This window comes from Serinus canaria, chromosome 4A (assembly GCF_022539315.1).
Source record: "Serinus canaria isolate serCan28SL12 chromosome 4A, serCan2020, whole genome shotgun sequence".
Taxonomy (NCBI): Eukaryota; Metazoa; Chordata; class Aves; order Passeriformes; family Fringillidae; genus Serinus; species Serinus canaria.
The window spans coordinates 11372565-11391677 of record NC_066318.1 but is presented as its reverse complement, the minus strand read 5'-3'; the positions used below and the strand labels follow the sequence as shown (position 1 = coordinate 11391677).

Genomic DNA, 19113 nt, shown 5'->3' with positions numbered 1-19113 from the left:
TATATTTATGTGTGTGGGAAGGAGGATTATCAGTTCTTCTTAGGCTGTTTACAGAGCTTTTGCTGAAGTCTTCTGTGGCCACACATCCTCTGAAATTTGTCCTTGCTTGTACTGTTTGTCTTTTCGTGTCCTTGTTTAAAAAGGTTGTGTGGAAACAGTACATTTATCTCTGCTGTTGGAACAGCAGAGTAACATTTGTCATAATGCCTGATGAGACAGGGGTATATATAGAGGGATCAGACTGAAATACTTGGTTATTACTATAGAATATGTATTTTCTTTGTATCTTTTTCCCTTTAGTCCAAATATATTTTGTAGATGCTGGTAATAACAGTATTTTTCAGTTGCACATTTTCTCCTCTTCCATCTTCTTCTGGAAGACCCTCTGTCCAAGCTGCCAGTTTTTAGCCTAGTCATTAACTAAAATGCCAGTGAAACAGAAAGGTGTCTCTCACTTCCCTTACCACAGAAAAAGATACTGAAACAGCTGTGTTTGTCAGCAGTGACAGTGAGTGTGTCACTCAGATTGACTTGGTGATTTTCTGCCTTGCCCTTGTGAGACCCAGCCTGGACTATGGCACACAGTTCTGGGGTGTGCAGCATAAGAAGGATTTGGAGCTGTTGGAGCAAGTCCAGAGGAGGCCATGGAGTAGCTGAGAGGACTGGAGCACCTCCGTTATGGAGACAGGCCCAGAGGGTTGGGGTTGTTCAGCTGGGAGAAGAGAAGATTGTGTGGAGACCTCACAGCCCCTCCCGGCACCTGAAGGGGCCTTCAGGGGAGCCAGAGAGGGCCTTGTTGTGAGGAACTGTGGTGACAGGATAAGGGGGAATGGGTGCAAACTGAAAGAGGGAAAATTTAGTTTAGGTAATAGGAAGAAATTCTTTCTAGTGAGGTGGTGAGGCACAGGAACAGGCTGCCTAGAGAGGCTGTGGGTGCCACATCCTTGGAGTTATTCAAAGCCAGGCTGGATGGGGCCCTGAGCAACCTGTTCTGGTGGAAGGTGTCCCTGCCCAGGGCAGAGGGGTAGAATGAAATGAGCTTTGAGGTCCATTCCAACCCCTTAGCATTCCGTGGTTCTGTGACTCAGCCTGTGCAGCCCAGGCTGTGAGCAGAGCAGAGCCCAGGCTGGGTACGGCCTGCGGGAGAGGCAGTGCTGCAGTCAGAGCCTCAGGTACTCACGGAGCAGCTTCTGCTGGAGTGGAGCCTAAGGAACAGGTGGGTCAGGAAGCGCTTTCCCAATTCTGTGTAGTCTCAGTGGACAGTTTTCAGTTGTGAAATCTTGCCTTGGCCTTTAACGTTTTCTGCCTTTGGGGCATGCAAACAGCTCTTACCCTTTCACCAAATATTTGCTTGCACTCATGTCACAAATTAGGAGAGAGGTTTCACACCCAGCTCTTAGGTAATTGAGAACTACTGGGTCAGTGTGGCTGGGCTGGCTTGCACTACAGTATGTGTTGCAGAAATAGATGTTTGACACTTAGAAATTGATTTTTTTTTTCTCATTGACTTTAAGTGCATATATAAGAGACAGTAAGCAGAAGCAATGAACATAAAGGACAACAATATTTTTCTTGAAACCAAAAATAAATATAACCTTTGTTATTAGCTGAGTAAAATATTGTACTAAGCAGCAGTAAGAGTAACACAGTTCCCTAAGGCTATTTGTGATTTTGCTATTTCAAGTGGATTGTATATATTTAAACTTGTATCAGGATCCACTACAACTGATTTCCCCTCTCCCTGTTTGTTGGGAGATAGGTACCAGTATTTACACTGTACAGGCGTAGGGAGAGCTCTCAAAATCTCAGGCTTTGAGCTTCTATTGCATTGCCAGAGCACAGAAGTACTTCTGAAAATTGGTTAGGTTTGGTTAGGCTTTCTCTGGATTTTCACTGCCCTTTGTGATTTATCAAAATGTGTAAGGGGAAAATACATAGAAATCTGCCTGTGAGAAAGGATTAAAAAATTCATTTTTCTTTCTATGAGTAACTTGCATTAATATTGCTGGAGTTTGTTTTTATAAAAGCACCGACATGATGCAAAAACTGAATCATTTCCTTCGGTTTCTTTTCCCTCAATCTTTGTAACCCCAACTAAGCTGTAATTAGCCACCAGATTCTTCTAACTCTTACTGCTATTTCATCACAGTCTTCTCAGCTGTGGAAATGTTCTCTCATTCTTGTGTGTGTTTGGTATAAATCTGGAAAATCAAAATTTGCAGTGAGCCTGACACTGTGCACTCACTTGTTTATTGTGCTGCATCTTTCTTGCTATGTGGTATTTCTTACCCTTGGAGTAATCTGTTTTGTGTCATCTCTTTTTGAAATCCCAGCCTTGTTCTGTCCTGTACTGGAACAAATTCAGAACAACTAAATACCAACAAAGTTCCTTTCCAAAAACTGAGTAACTGAACACCCACATACTTAGGTCAACTCAATTTTTTTTTTTACTATGTAAAACCACTTTTCCAGTTACAAATCCTAAATACTCACTGTATTACGATTCTCTTAAACAGTTTCCAAAATGTTTAGATCTGCCTGGATGCTAGAGAAATTGTAGAAATGGTTGTTACTTACTCATACTGGATTGTTTTGGAAGATTTCAGAACTTCCTGACAGGAGTCAGCCCTGAGCACTTCCACTAAAGTTAGAATTGTGTCTCCATTTGAAGTTGGCAAGAGCTCCAAGAGCTCTGGTGCAGAGGAACCAGACTTCCTCTGGTGTTGCTTTTAAACAAAAAACAATCTGCTTTGCAGATTCCAGCTTTCTTCACAAACTAGAACACAACCCTCTTCCTCTCTAATGTCATCATCCTTACCAGATTACTTTTCTAATACTGTGTTTGAAGCCGACAGAAAATGAAGTTGTGTTTCTTCCAAACATGCTATTTCATGGTAAATTGGATCCCTGACAAGCTCGTTAACACCAGAGGAAGGATTGTAAGCAGTGCTGTTGAAATACTTTCACTATTAAGCCTTTAGAGTCTTTTGGGCTTGAGCTAATTAAAGCCTTTCCTAGTGATGATAATAATTTGCTGCCTTATTAAAGTTAAACTACATAGGATAAAATTTCTACTTACAGGTACTTAATTTGATTTTGAATTACACTTAAAAATTCCAGTAGTGTGTGTAAATACTGAGTAAGTTGATTCTGTTCAGTTTGGAGAGTCAAAGGCAGAGAAGATTAAGGCATTTCCTCCTCTGAGAATAGTAATTTCCAGAGGCATAAACCCTCTCTCTGTTCCCCATACACACTTTTGCTCTTAGTCCCATAAGCTTTTGTGACTATTTAAAATGAGTTTTTTCTATATTAAAAAATATAATTGCTAGTTGTTTCTTAGATTTAAGATAAATTAGGAAGAGAGGAATGTCTCTTCTGGAACATGTGCTTTGATTTCAGACTCTGTTTTCTGACCCTGGCTACAGGACAGGAATAGAATGTTGTATACTATCTGTCTGAAACTTTTATTTAAGGATATAAAATTCAGATTATACTTAGATAACATCTCTTCCATCTCTGGCAGCCCATAAAGTACAGTGTCAGTCAGGAGTAAACTTGGACTGTAGAATTTTTGTAAACACCCAGCATATAAAAGCCGTAAGTGAAACATGACCTCAGGAGTGAGCTTTCCAGCATGAACACTGTAACATGTCACTGCAAAGGTTAAGTGAACTCCAGACCACTTCAAAACTCAGAGAAGCTGATTCACCAGAGGAAAATCCTTTGGAAATACTGAAAACCAGCTCTCTAGGCTCTCCTAGATAAATACAACATCTATTTTGGTTTGGTTTCATTTTTTCTTGTAGTCATGCCTGTAGTCATTTTTTTCTTGTAGTCATTCTTTCTGGGAATGTGCATTTCCTGCACCAAGAACTGGGAGCTCTGCTGTTTCCAAAACAGCTAGATAAGCATCTCAAGAGGCTAGTTCTGCTCAACAGTCAAGAGAAATAATAAGCTTTGTAAACCAATAGAATATATTTCATATTTTAAATATTCCAGTGTTAAATACCAGTTTTATAATTTTGTTAAATTTTTCATGAATGCTAAATTTTATTTGTAAGGAATGAGAAATTTATAAAGAACATAACTGTTATACTTTAGTAATACGTAGTTAGTTGTCTTACCTTGAAGTGTCCTTGTTGGTGCATTGACGTGAGGATTGCATCTCATCGTTTCTCTTAAAGTCTAATTAAGTAGGAGATTGAAGTCATAAGGTATAATTTGAGTAGCTAAGTTTGGCTTCTAACTGAATACAACTGGTATGGAGGTACCTTTGCATGTTGAGTATATGTCAGTCTGTTATATGCAGTATATTTAAGAGATGATAAATATTTATTTAGCACAAGTTTGGGATGATCCTGCAATGGATCAAAATCTTATACAGCCACTGCAGATGCCAGTAACTCTAAAAACATTCTAGCACCTCTTTATATTTCAAGAGAAAATCTTTGTAGGAGAATTTTGCAAGGGACATTTAACTCGGTTTCAGTCTGTAAAATCTGATTAAAATCTTAGACTTATGGGGAAGACCTTTAAAATATAACTGAGTTTAACATCAGTTAAAGCTTTCTGCAGTAGACCTCTTGGAGCTTTATCTCTGCAGTTACACACAGCCATCTTTTATTACACTGGTCATGGGACCAGTGAGGCCTCACTGCCTCTATAAATGTGCTTTTGTTCTGGAAAGTCTTCTCTTACCTCAATACCCCAAAGCCACTTCACGTTCTCTTGGGCAGTGTGTGTGCCATGGGTAGTCCTGAGTTCCTGTTTCTACTGATATTCATCTCTCAAGAGTGACAAAGGGCTTCTTGTTTTGCCTTGAGTCAGAAGAATGGACCATATGCAATATGAAAGTCTCTTCCTTCTCTTTCTGGGTTTCACTGGTAATTAAATTGCATTAAGCTTCTGTTCATAATTTTATTCAGAACATGTTTAAATACGAAAGGGAGGAAGTAGTGTCGCATAAAGTTCATCTCCTTTTTGGCAGCTTCATCTCTTGTCTGTGCAGTATAGTTTGGAAACTGAATCTTTTCCTGTATTGTGATTGCTCTCCCTTGTACGGGTTGTGTTGCACCTCTTTCTGAATTCATAGCTTGTGCTTCTTAGAGGCAGTAGGGTGGAAGTTCTAAAGATTCCTCCTTTCTGCAAGGTAAAAAACATCCCAAATTCTAATATGTTCTTTTTTTTTTTTTTTTCCGTAGGTCTAATCAAGACTGAAAAAACCTCAGTCATCACTGAGATCCCTTGTAAGTACACCTCTGTGTGTGTGTCTGTATATGTGTGTGAGGTTTTGCATGAGCATGTTCAAAGGAAAAAGCCACAGTTTTCTTTTTGGGACTCACTAAGTTTTCCCAACTGATGTCTCTTAAGAATTACAGCTGATTTCTGCCAGGATAGAAATGTGATTCTCTTTTAAATTACTACAAATATATACAAATTAGCTGAGTTTTCTGGTTTTAGAAACACTTTTAAAAGTATTGCAAATTAACTTGAAATTCCAAAATTAAAGAAATGCAGCCTTCCTCTCCTCCCTTCCTAAATTAGCCAGTTCTTGGTTATTAGCCAGTAGTGTTTCACAGTAGCACCACTTTTGAACAAGCTCCTGTGCAGCCCAAAGTAAAGCTGTGGTATTGTCTCATTGTGTTAAATAGTTTGCAGTACTTGAACAACTCTGCATTTTATCCAAGTCAGTGTGCCTGGTCATATGTTCATTGATGGAAGGTGAGGAGCAGCCAGAGTTCCCCCTGGGGTCTGTTTTAACTTGTAGCATTATGTGTAACCATGAGTGTGTCCTGACATTTCCTTACCATATCTTAGAGCCAGGGCTAGCTTGTCTTTGAATGCACACTCAGCTGCTGGTTTTGGAGCACTGAATTAACTGGGATGAAAGTGTCATACAAGATTTGTGTTATAAACCAATAATCCTTCATTTTAGAGAACTGGAGCTTTGGGAACTAAACTGATCTCTTTTCTGCTGAGGTTGATGGTGCTGCTCACCAGAGCAGAATAAACATGTACATTTTAAAAAGAATGTAGCATTCATTTTTTTATAAAAAGAAATATGCAGGATACTTCCATCCATACGAGTCTGAGCTTAGTTTAGTTTAGCTTAGTTTATTATACTATCATTCAATAGTCATTTTATCCTGTAGCTGTAATTACAAAATTAATGTGGTGGTCATGTTGTTTTAAATATTTGCAGATCTCTCAGTCTTACATTACCTTAAAGGTGTTGATATTGACTACAACACAACTGCTTATATTGAAATTCTCATTAAATAACCCACCAACCTGTTAACTGACTTCTGTCTGCTGTAAGTAGCAGTTGTCTTGTTTAACCTGAAATGTTAATTGTAGCCTCCCTCATCACCTGAGGGTGGCAAATATATTAATAAAGGTGTATTTTGAGGTGTGCCTACATTCTTTTAATTCTTGATAGAGCCTGAGAATTCCCTATTCTCATCCATTCTGTTTATCAGATGGTGTCCATGACAGCCTGGGCTTTGATGGTGGGTGTCAGTGTCACTGGCTCCCCTGCCTGTCTGAGGTTCTGCCCTTGGCTGGGGTACCTGTGCCTTCTCTTTTCCCCACTGTGGAGCGTGGGTGATGTGTTAGCAGGCTGTGTTTGCACAGCAGCCAGGTGAAGATAACCACCCCTCTCTCACATGCCAGGGCAGACTGGTCCCAGGCCAGTGAGCTGGCCCTGACTGGGGTTTGCTGTGATGGTTTTGTTTTTCTCCCACTTACCACCAGTCCTTATTTAGGCCCAGTTCTCCTTAATGAGGAAAGATTTCTGACACGCAGACAAAATCTTGCCAAACTGTACTTTATTTTAAATTGAGTTAAATTGGACAGATTTTATTTTGTTTTCCATACTTGGAGTTTGAAATGCATGTATTGAAGTACTTTTTGAAATTGGAAAAGCAAATAGTCCCTGTCCAAGTCTGACATTCAGCATTGAAAAGTAGAAGATTAAAAATGCAGTTGCTGGAGCAAAGTTAATAAAGCAGTTTTGGAATATTATATAGTTTTTAGATTACAGCATGTAGACTTTTGAGTATATCAAGATACATTTTAATCTGAATAGAGGTTGATAGAATATTCTGAAAAGCAGTAAAGCAATCTGCTGTACCTTTTCTCTGTAGTACAAATATTTAGTGGGAAAACAAGTGTTGACCTTTCCCATAATTACATAATTGTGCCATTACTCAAGTAGCTTAAACACAATATTATGTTGTGAAGGCCAGACTTCATTTCAACAGCCCTGAACTATTCAAACAGAAATAGCGGGGAAAAGTTTGTGAGAAGTAAATATTTGTGAATGCAAAAAACAAGTATGGAAAAGATTCATTCTCTTTCATCCCCAGAGCAGTTCACAGCTCTATTGTGCAGTGATGCTTTTGAAGTGAGCTCCTAGAAGAACTAAAACTAATTAACTGACTATATTATTACTAATTTAATTATTTTTCTTTCTTTTTCCTGCTCTCTGCTTGGCACTGGTTTTCGCCCGTAGGTGTCCACTGTTGGCTCTCAAAGGTTACTAAAATTTTGCAGCTGCTCTGAATCAGCTCTACCTAAGCTTCACCTACTGTTGCTTCTCCCTACACCACTCTGCACTGCTGCCTTGCTCTTGTCTGCTTCAGAACTCTCTTAAGAGAGTTTCTATTTTAAATACCCACAATGAAATTTAGGCTAGAAATGTGTGCCATTCTCTTGCTGCCTGTGTACTTGTTAATCTGGTTGTACAGTGTGCTGCTATTTATTCCCTGGTATTTTCTTACCAATGCCAAGAAGAAAAAGGCTATGGCAAAGCGGTTAAAAGCTAAACCCATCTCGGACAAGCCGGGGAGCCCCTACCGCTCTGTCACTCACCTGGACTCACTAGCAAACATAAACATCCCTGGAGCAGACACGCTGGACAAGCTCTTTGACCATGCTTTAGCAAAGTTTGGGAAGAAGGATTGTCTTGGAACCAGGGAGATTCTGAGTGAAGAAAATGAAATGCAACCAAATGGAAAAGTATTCAAAAAGGTAAAACTTGTAATTTTTTACTTAATTCTGACTTGGGTTTGAGCTGCTTTGTATCTTGCCTCAACAATGCATGTCCCTTTAGAGCTCTTCCTCAGTCATCATCTAATAAATCATTCATTTTATGGTAGCTGAGGAATAACAGAATATACAGGATGCACTGTTCATTCTACTTCAAGTAAAATGAAAGCAATTTCTTAATGAATGGCAGACTATGTACTCATTATGTACACCAACTCACATCAGCCAGTAGAGCTATACCAGAAGCTTCTTGTCATGAAAATTCATTGTTTTTTCCTCTGAAGTTAATTCTAGGAACTTACAGATGGTTATCCTATGAAGAAGTAAACGAGAAAATCACTCGCCTGGGGAATGGACTGACTGCCCTGGGACTAACCCCCAAAAGCATCGTTGTCATATTCTGTGAGACCCGAGCTGAGTGGATGATTGTAGCTCTCACCTGCTTCAAGTACAACTTCCCTCGTGAGTGTTCAGCTTGGTTACTTCTCATGGATTTTAGAACCAGTTCTCAGCACAGATCTGGCTGTTAAATATTTTGACTCTGCCAGTCTTGTCATTGGAGGTGTAAGAATGTCATAAATTCTCTGCTGATGGTCTGATTCTTAGAAGTTTTCAGTCTATCCTGTGCATTGTGGATGTCCCTAAAATTAACTTGCTCATACTTATGAAACTGTATTTTACGATTTTATTGTACTATGATCTAGATGTTAAAATGACAAAATAGTACACTTATCATTCAGGTTGTTTTCAGTATTCTGAAGATGTCAGTAGTTGCATTTAAGATGTCAGTTGTATTTCTCCCCACAAAATGTAGTATGTTTTTACAGTATTTTCTGTCTGTATCCTAAATTATACATCCAAAAGATGAAATGGTTATCAGAAGAGAAGAATGGTGAACAAAATCATGTGAGAGTCTGTGGGTGGTCTGTTTTGGTGACATTTGTAAACTGCTCAAATTCATTACAATTATGTATGGTTTTTCTTTTTTTATTTTTTTTATTCAAGCTGTCAGAAATCTCTAATGGAAGTTAAACTTGGTGAGCTACAGCAGTTACTGAGCACTCCAGTGCCCATTTTGCACACAACACACTGTGAACCACAGCCTATTTTTTTTGCTTGCACTGGGCTGTCTCTTTTTCTCCCAGCAGTAGTAGCTGCCTGTGTGAGGAGCAGCTCGTACAGCAGAGTGTGCAGAGAGGCTGTTCAGGAGCAGCAGTGGAAGAGATGAACCTCCTACTGAAGTAGGAGACTATGGTTAATTTGGCCTGGATCCCTATACTTTGAAAGGCAATAAGAAATCCTGTATAACATTATTCTTTTTCCTGTTCTGTGTGAACCCTGTCTCACAGCACTGTTAAATTCCTTTAATTTGGTCTTTGGAGGTTACAGTTTGAGATAGCAAATGATACTAAAGAAGGGTATTTTTCAGTAGAGAGACAATGGGGAGAGGTGAACTCCATTGTGTCTGGGAGGCACTTAATGGCATTCCTGTAGCCAGTCTGGGTTAAAAATAATCTGGCAGTGTGAAAAACAGTCTGATTCCTTAGTCTGATTCTCTGCCTCGCTGCCATCACTAATTCCATGGAAGCAAGGAAAGTAGCTGACAGTGTATAAAGAGCTGCCTGTAGCCATGCCCAGCTTTAAGCTGGTGCCCTGTAATGTCTGAGTCTTACCTGTCCCCTTGAGTTGTGGTTGCAGAGAGCTCAGGAGCAGAACACCTGCCTGCTCTTAGTTTCTTACTCTGGGATTGCTTTGTACATTATTGTTGGGGTTTGATGCATCTGTTTGTTCTGATAATTCCTGCTTTAGAAAAAGGAGAATTATTTTGGGAGGATGTAGATGACCATTATAGGTTCCTTCCAACTGCCTGACCACTTCAGGGCTGACTAAAAGTTACAGCCTGTTACCTAGAGCATTGTTCAAAGGCCTCCTAAACAGTGACAGTCTTGGGCCATCGATCTCTCTAGGAACCCTGTTCCAATAATTGACCTTGCTCTTAGTAAAGACCTGCTTCTTGCCCAGCTGTCCTCCTTGTTCCAGAGGTCTCTTGTGCCATAACATTTCTGATGTGGAAAAATCAAAAGCTGTTTTATTTCCAAATTAGCAAATTCCCAATTGAATGCTTTCTGGTAAGCTAAAGTAAGAGCTTTTGCATTTAGTTTTACTTTTACCCTTCTTTTGTGTACTCTCCCATCCCTGTGACAGTTGTCACTCTCTATGCCACCCTGGGGGAAGAGGCAGTGACCTATGGTCTCAACGAGTGTGGAGCATCATATCTGGTCACCAGTGTGGAACTCCTTGAGGGCAAACTTAAGGTAATTTGGTATCATCTTCACCTCCTCAAAGCAACCCTACAGTTCAGTCAGTACACTACTAAAAATTTCATTTCTCTTCTGTAGACTGCACTGCCACAAGTCTCCTGTCTGAAACATATTATTTATGTGGACAAGAGGACAGTCAATAAATCAGAATACCCTGACAATGTGGAGATCCATAGTATGCAGACAGTAGAAGAGCTGGGAGCCAAACCAGAAAACTGTAAGTGAATCAGTTCACAGAGGACTGACTAATCAGGCAGTGTTTGTACGTAGGTTAAGAGGGATATGTAGCAGAAAACCCCCCACCCAGCAAAGAGTGGCCTTTGTCACCAACAAAGGCAGTGGCAGGTTGCCAGTTCATCCTCCAGCTCCCTTTAAATAAACAAAAAACTTCTTTTATATCTTTTTTTCATGTGTCATGTATGTCAGGATAAAACCTTGTTTTTAACTTGTAAACCATAATCAGAATAATTTAATACTTTATTTTAGGATATGAAATTGAAACTGGTTTAATGTTTTATTTTCTGCTCTTCTTGCCTTTTATTTATCTTACTGTCACTATTTTTTACAAGAAAGGAGGAGAAAGCACTTAGTTGTTTTTGTTTTTTTTTTTTTTTTTGCTTGAAAATGTCCATTATCTTGACCAAGCTCTAGCTAAAAAAGCACTACAGGCTAGAGGAATAACAGTTACATTCCTTGCTCCATTGGGCAGCCAGGAGTGACTGTAAACATCTGCTTTAAGGAAGGAAAACCCAACCCTAATGATCTGTTCTCCTTACATCAGCAGTCTGTAATTAACCACGTCTCTCTCTGGAATAAAGGAGGAGATAAACTGGCAAAGGAGCTTTGGGAAACACACATTCATCACAGCTGCTTATCTCTGGTCAGCCTGAGGTGCTGATACAGACCTGCAGTGACCCTAAGGGGTGTATTTTCTAGGGCTTAGTCTCTGAAAAGCCTGCTTCCTTGCAGACACTGAAAGCTATGAAAGCTGATGATTGTCATCCTAAGAATAAAGAGAACTAAAGCATAAATCAGAAGTCAAGTGTTTTAAGCTTCCTGCTTTTCTAGGAAACTTGTGGTTTACCTGAGGAAGGTTTATTTAAATTTTTTTAAAAAATGTCAGGAGGGGGAGTTAAAAGGAATCTTACCTCTACAACCTTGGCTTTGAAAGACTGATGGACAGAAAAGCTGACTTGCATCTTTTTGGGGTGTTGTTTTTTTTTTTTTGTTTGTTTTTCACTCACCTTGTTGTTTATCATCCATAATGTATTTCTCCCCTTTGCTGCCTTTGACAGTTTTATTTGGTCTTCAAAAGGCTCCTTCTATGAAATTTTCAGTCAGCTATAAACCACAATGACAGAACTGTCACCCAGATTGTGTAGATGCTCAAATACTCATCTTTCCTTTCAAAATTGGCCTTCCCTCTCTTCCTCTTAAAAGCAGATGACTGCTCTCTCCAGCACTGACTATGGAACAGCTTGCTGTGCTGGCCTTCCATGAAGCACCTGTTTCACACTGATTACAGACATTGGCACACTGATTAATTACAGAAATAATTTAGAAAGTAGATAAGGAAAGAATAAATAACAGTTTTTCTTCTGAATTTTGTAGCAAGCATTCTGCCAAGCAGACCTGTTCCTACAGACTTGGCTTTAGTAATGTACACCAGTGGCTCTACTGGGAGACCCAAAGGAGTGATGATGATGCATAAAAACTTAATAGCTGGAATGACAGGACAGTGTGAGAGAATTCCTGGACTGGGGTAAGAAACACTTTGTCTTGTGCACAGAGAGCTAAAACAACCTCCAAAAGTGTCACATTTATAGAGTCTGCTGCTGGCATTGTGTTATCAAGTTTCTTCATGTTATTGTGAGGCCACTGCTTTTTAATTTATAAGAAATATGCCTTGTGTGTGTGAACTTTCCTTGTTTGAAAAACACCCCCTTCTAGCTCTTTTCTCACATGCTGTTGCTTTTAAAATTTTTAGTACCCTTAGCTCTAAATCTGTGATGGATTTTTGCACTTTTGAGTATCAGAGGATACCATTAGATAAGAGATTCCTCCTCTAATGCAATTTGGGAAATGTTTTTAGACATTTTCAGGCACTTACAATCAGTTTCTGAGCATGTCAGAGCCTAGCACTTCAGTGACCTGGAGACACCACTTGGGGTGCACATGCTGCACAATCTGCTAAAGCACAGTTCAGTGAAGGAGCAGAAAAGTAATAAATTATGCACTGACAATAGTAAAACCAAGTGCAGATTCCTTCACATTAATGTTTTGAGGAGGTTTTTCATGGAAGTGTGTGTATTTGTCTCTGCATCCACAAAAGGTTCAATACCTGAAATAAGCCCTGATGCTAGACTGCTGTTTGGAGAGGATATAAACTCAGTTTGGCTGGATGCTGAAAGCTGCTGTTCAGTGACAGCTCAAAGGTTCTTGCTGAGAAATCTCTGAGCAATTACATTCTGAAACCAGTCTCAGTACTTCAGTAATCAGCTCTCTTTCTAGCAATGTATCCTAGAAGAAGATGACTGACAGGGCTTTCTAAATCATTGCTCATCATTTTAAAGTGTAGTTATTTCATCCTTAATTTCTTAACTGAAATGAAACCTCCCACAAGGAGAGGAAATTGCAGTAAAGGACTAAGGAATCAGAGTTTCCTAGAAAACAAGGCAAATCCTGTAATTTGTACTGATTTCAGTAAGGGCAGATTTCCCCAGTTTGTTTATATACTGTGGCTGAAATCACACCCATCTTGTGTGCAGGAGAATAAGCTCACCTGGGATCCAGGTCAATCAAAAAGTAATAACTAAGCACACAATAAAATGGTCAAATGGTATTTTCAGTCCACTTCTGACTCATGGTTCATTATTTTTTCTTTCCCAGACCCAAGGACACTTACATTGGTTATTTGCCTCTGGCCCACGTGTTAGAACTGACAGCAGAAGTTTCCTGCATCACTTATGGCTGTAGGATTGGTTACTCCTCTCCTCTCACTCTCTCGGATCAGGTGAGGGCTAGCAGAGCAAGGTGGGGAGCAAACTTCACCTTTGGCAGCCTGTTCTCTCCTTGCTCAGCTTCCTCGTTCAGTCAAGAAATGCTGATGTATGTGGTACACTTCAGAAATGTACATTTTTTTCAGAAAGTAATGCAAATTAACATTCCTGGTGAACAATAGTGATGGCTTGTACCATATAAATTTTAGCTTTTATGATGCTTAGGAAGTCTAAAAGCAATCCTAATAAATGCCTATAGCATTATCCTCTGGATAACAGGGTAAGAACAGCTCTTAATATATCAGCTGAACTGTTTAAAGTGGTCTTAAGTTTTGGTCTCACTTTATCAGTTCTTTATCCAGTTATTGCAGATCTTCTATTTAGTCCTTTGCCTTTTTCCCTTTAGCAGTTCAGATAAATAAGAGTAAATTAAGCCAGAATAGATACCTCTGTATGTTTTGCTTGTAGAGAGATTTGCATCAAGCAAAACAAGCTCCCAAAGGAAGATGGAGGAGAAAGCAAGTACTAGAGGGAGGAAGTAAGAGAAAGATAGATAGATAGATAAACAAAGTGAACCTGTAAAAGATTGAGTATTTTGGTCGAAATAGATGTTAATCATTACTCTTTCCTTAACAATGGGGACAGAATGACACAGGAAGAGGGGAAGATATTTGAACAAATTACATGCTAATATATCTGCTCCTTTTGTTAGTTCTTTAGTTTTCAAGCACTGTTTTTTCTGCTTCATAAATTGACATTTTTTCCTTATTACAGTCAAGTAAAATTAAGAAGGGAAGCAAAGGAGACTGTACTGTACTTAAGCCTACACTGTTGGCAGCTGTACCTGTAAGTATACAGAAGCAGATATGTCCAGCAAAAAAAAAGTTCTGTCTTTTTTATGCTAGAAAAGTGCATTTACTAACATGTTTTGCTCTTCACGTGTAAGTAACTGTCACTAATAGGAAAAGAGCAAATAGACATTCCAGCTGCTGGTGGATTGAACTGAGTACTGGTGCTGCAGATGAACACAAGAGTCTGCCTGTACTAAAGCCAAGATCCTTTTTGATCCAAACCTGTCATTGTTTCAGTACTTAGAAGTGGTGTTTTGACACCTGGACTCCTGACACAAAAGGTCCCAGTCTGGAACTTCTTTTTGCAGAAGGACAAACAGGAGGTGCTGGCCAAGAGAGAATCCCCTGTAAAAATAGGGGCATTTGGCTCAGTCACAGACTTAGCAGGTCAAGGTAACACAGAGGCTGAGTCTCTCTGCTGTTCTCAGGGTTGGCAGGCCAGGCTGAGCCTTCTCTCAGAGGAAAGAGTGATCAGGAGACTGGAACTCCTCCTGCTTCTGCAGGTTCCACTGCTCTGGGAGTGACCAGGCTCCTGCACTCCACAAGGCTGTGGTGCTATCCAGAAATTCCACAAATATTTGTGTCTTTGTGGTGCCAAGGCCCTCCCCACATGTGTTGCCATCACAGGTGCTGATTTTAGGATCCTGTCACATCTGTGGCTCATAAAACTGGTAGCACTGGGTGTGCCACATCGTGGTGGGGAATGAGTAGGAGGATGTAATCTAGTTTAGGAATACTGAGTTTTGGTTGGATCTGGTTGTTCTGCAACAACTTAGAATAGCCAAAAGTTTTAAAGTCAAATAAGTCATTTGCATTCTTTTGTTTTATAAAATCATAAGCACATAGAGGCTTGGTCATCTTCTTAGTAATTACCAGAATGACAATAAGTAAGTCTGAAAACTCCAATCTTTTGGAAAATATCCATTTAAATTTATTTCACGGAGAGAAAGCTCATAAATACTTCAAAACATTGTGCTCCAAAACAAACTTGAAGGAGCCAATCTTTAAATTTCTGTTAAATACTTCACCATTCTGAACAGTATTTTAGGCTCTGTGTATTTGGGTGACCATAAGCTTATTATTTTAATGGAAATTAATCTCTCTGGTCTGTGACAGAATTGTGGTGGATTTTTGTCAGATAATTAGAATTACTGCAACCATGTTGCTCTGAAAGTTGAAGAGCTCTCTTGGAAAAGGAAATGGTGCAATGAATTCTCAGTTCACTCCCTTGCATTTAACAATTGCTGTGGATAAAGTACAGCATCAGCACTCCCAAGGAGGACACACTGTGAGGGGAATATACCAACCTTTAGCAAAGAGATTAAGTTAAACTTGAATTTTAAATTTTCTAAATCAGTTTGTCACAGTTTAAGTAGAGGTTCAGATGTAAATAGCTCCAAGCTGCAATGGTCTATAAATTGGCTCAATGATCACATGTTAAAAGCGTTGCACTTAAGCACTGTCTAACCCCATGATGCAAAGATTTCACTCTTGTTATCCATTTTAAAGGAAGGATAATTGGAGGGGGGATGGGGGTGTTACTTGTGACATGGGATTTAATTTACACATGCTGGTCTGTCCCATGTGGTAATTTTCCTTTTTTTAAACACTTTGTAGGAAATAATGGACAGAATTTACAAAAATGTCATGAGTAAAGTTCAAGAGATGAACTATATTCAGAGAACTCTGTTCAAGATAGGCTATGACTACAAATTGGAACAGATCAAGAGGGGATATGATGCACCTCTGTGTAACATGTAAGTAGCATTCTTGGGCCAGGGGTGTATTTTGCCTTGGAATCTGTTAGGACAGTGTAAAAGAATGATCCTCTGAGCTATCAGACACTTCTCATCTGCCATGCAAATAACATCTAATGAGTAACTGACGTAGTCCAAGTTCTTACTGGAAACAGCTAAGATATTTCATGGTAATGACTAATCTTCCAAACAGCTGCCTGCTTCATTTTCATTGCATTGCCTTTTTTTATGTGATAAAACTGGAATGTTTGTTAACCTAGGGGAACCCTGCCTCCTCAAGTGTTACACAAGAGGTAATGGGTTTGATTAGCCCTGCTATCTACTAAAATCTGGGGAAAAGTTAATTTTTAAGGCATTCCAGTTAGGAGGAGAGGAAGAAGTTTTGTCTTTTCTTGTAAGAGTGGGCTAACTGAATAATTTTTAATGCTTTTTGCCTTCTTTCAAGACTGTTGTTTAAAAAAATAAAGGCTCTGCTGGGAGGGAATGTCCGAATGATGCTTTCTGGAGGAGCACCACTCTCACCTCAGACACAGAGATTCATGAACATCTGTTTCTGCTGTCCTGTTGGGCAAGGCTATGGACTGACAGAAACGTGTGGAGCTGGAACCGTTACAGAAGGTATTTAAAACACCTGTGGAAATACAGAAGTTCAGAAATAGATCTATGTATGAGTGGTGATTCCTAATTTTTTAAAACGAGTCAAAATACAGCTACAATACTGCAGAACTACAGCTGTAGTAAAGTAATTTGAGATAAGATACACCCTATTCATATTTCAAATAACAATAAATCTTTATTTTCTTTCTTGTTTTCTCCCTAAGTTGCTGATTACAGTACTGGCAGAGTTGGAGCTCCTCTTATTTGCTGTGAAATAAAACTGAGAGACTGGCAAGAAGGTGAGAGTAGTAATTGTTCTGATTTCAGACTAATTAATTTAGCCTCTACCTAGCTGGTATCTTTGCCTATCTCCTTAGCTAGGTGTAGCATATGAAGAAATTGTTCTTTATCTTTGATAATAGTCATCAGTTAGTGTGCTTTAACTTCAAACTGAAGTTTCAAAGTATTTTCTTGGCAGAAGGATATATAAGGTGTAAATAATTGCTTGGGACTGTGTTGTTTTCAGGAGGCTACACTAATAAAGACAAGCCTAATCCTAGAGGAGAAATTATAATTGGTGGACCCAACATCTCCATGGGATATTTTAAAAATGAAGAGAAGACAACAGAAGACTTTACTGTTGATGAAAATGGCCAGAGATGGTTCTGTACAGGAGATATTGGGGAATTTCATCCAGATGGGTGTCTGCAGATCATAGGTGGGTCTCAGTTTTTGATACCCTAATATATTATAAACTATTGACTAACCATAATTATAAACATATTATTAATACTGTTGGCTTTGCCTGGGCTAATCTGGTTAAGGTTACCTATTTACAGAACCAGTGTAAAACACATTTCTGGAAGTCCTCATAGCTGGACTACAAATTTGGAAATTATGCCGTTTCCTGTGACATTATCATCATCTAAATTTAGCACATGGACTTTACAGAATAAATACAAGATTAAATTTTGGATTCATTACAAAGCTTTAAAATCAGAGTCCTTTCCTACAATCTGTGTGACAAGAACTGTAGTGCTATAACATTTATACAGAAATCTTTATAAATTTGCTTTAAAACTTGTCCATTAAGATCTGGCACAGCACAAAATACATTGGTGGTGTGTATGGAAATGAGTCTGTGGAAATGCTCAAGTTTAAATGAAACAAGGTTTTCTTTTTTTCCCTTCCCCTGACTCCTAGATCGTAAGAAGGACTTGGTAAAGCTACAAGCAGGAGAATATGTATCTCTGGGCAAAGTAGAGGCAGCACTGAAGAACTGCCCGTTGATTGACAATATCTGTGCTTATGCCAAAAGGTAAGAGTGGTATTAATGTAGAAACTCTACTTAGAGTAAACATGAAGTACAGGGCTCTGATCCACTTCTCTAATCCAACTATGGTTGTCCATGGCTTCCTTCTAATAACCCTCTCCATCAGAGTACAAGTTACAAACATGTCTGAAGAAGCACAGCTTTCCAGTTTCCCTAAAAGCTGAAGAAATTACCTGTTTTTCTGTTGGCATTTCTGCTATCCAGATATGCCTCTGTTCCATCCCATCCCTTCCTTAAATGAGTATATATCATTATATATGGTTATATTTAGCATGTGTTCTGGCTGTCAGAATCCCAGTGAAAAGTTAATCTGGACACTTTGCACCTGATCCAGGCCTTTCCAGTGAGTTTTGGAAATAGTCCAAATATATTCTCCTCTCCCCCTAGTGAGGAGCTGCAGAGAAGTGCTTAAACCCCAGGTCTAGCTGGGGAGCTAAACTGAGATGTGCATGAGTGAAATGAGAGCAAAGCCTCATTCTGATCAAACCTGATGTTGTAAACCAGCTTAGAATATCTTCTTGATAAACCTTCAGATGTGAAGCCTTAATGCCCAAGAAGGGTTCTGTATAGTGGAATAACCTGGGCATTTGTGGGTCCAGCAGCAGGTAATTTACACCCTGAAATGAAGGTCTTGACTGAACCTTTTTTCCTTCCTTCTCTTGCCACTCTGTGTAGTGACCAGTCCTATGTGATCAGTTTTGTGGTCCCTAATCAGAAGAAGCTGACAGCATTAGCTGAGCAGAAAGGCATCAGTGGAAGCTGGGTGGACATTTGTAACAATCCTACAATGGAAGCAGAAATACTGCGAGAGATTAAAGAAGTGGCAAACAAGAGTAAGTACCACAGCACATCCTGCTGGCCAGGGGGGCTTATCCAGCAAAAACTGCCATTATCCTCACTAACTGCTCCTCCTCCTTCCACCTTCTCTGTATCTGCCAAAACTAAATGATTTATCAAGGCAAAAATCACACAAAATTGTTGCATATTGTGCCAGGAATTTACATAATACTGGTTGAATTGATTACTATAATACTTGTATTTTTTACAAAATATCTGAAGGGTTTTTCCATCTAAATTCTGGAGACAAGTTTCTTGTCTAATATGGTTAAAATATGGCCCAAAAGAGCTATTAATTGGAAGAAAAGTTGCAAGCATTTGCTGGCAAGGAAACTGGTTAAGCAAGAGATTTCAAAGCATTTTTTTCCC

General features: G+C 39.3%; 1 protein-coding gene across 9 annotated transcripts in view; it reads left to right on the top strand.

Moving 5' to 3' along the window:
• Nucleotides 1-19113, top strand: part of ACSL4 (acyl-CoA synthetase long chain family member 4) — a 45286-nt gene that overhangs the window by 20836 nt on the left and 5337 nt on the right. For 3 of the 9 annotated variants that reach the window (XM_050974421.1, XM_018914318.3, XM_018914319.3), the window contains 14 exons: nt 5202-5246; nt 7514-8031; nt 8334-8511; nt 10255-10364; nt 10449-10587; nt 11982-12132; nt 13260-13383; nt 14144-14215; nt 15838-15977; nt 16423-16595; nt 16799-16873; nt 17101-17292; nt 17778-17892; nt 18583-18740. In XM_050974421.1, the coding sequence (XP_050830378.1) occupies nt 7681-8031; nt 8334-8511; nt 10255-10364; nt 10449-10587; nt 11982-12132; nt 13260-13383; nt 14144-14215; nt 15838-15977; nt 16423-16595; nt 16799-16873; nt 17101-17292; nt 17778-17892; nt 18583-18740 (1978 nt within the window). In that variant the 5' untranslated portion in view covers nt 5202-5246; nt 7514-7680. The remainder of the gene's footprint in view (nt 1-5201; nt 5247-7513; nt 8032-8333; nt 8512-10254; nt 10365-10448; nt 10588-11981; nt 12133-13259; nt 13384-14143; nt 14216-15837; nt 15978-16422; nt 16596-16798; nt 16874-17100; nt 17293-17777; nt 17893-18582; nt 18741-19113) is intronic. The other 6 variants (XM_050974422.1, XM_050974423.1, XM_018914321.3 and 3 more) reach the window with 3 other exon arrangements.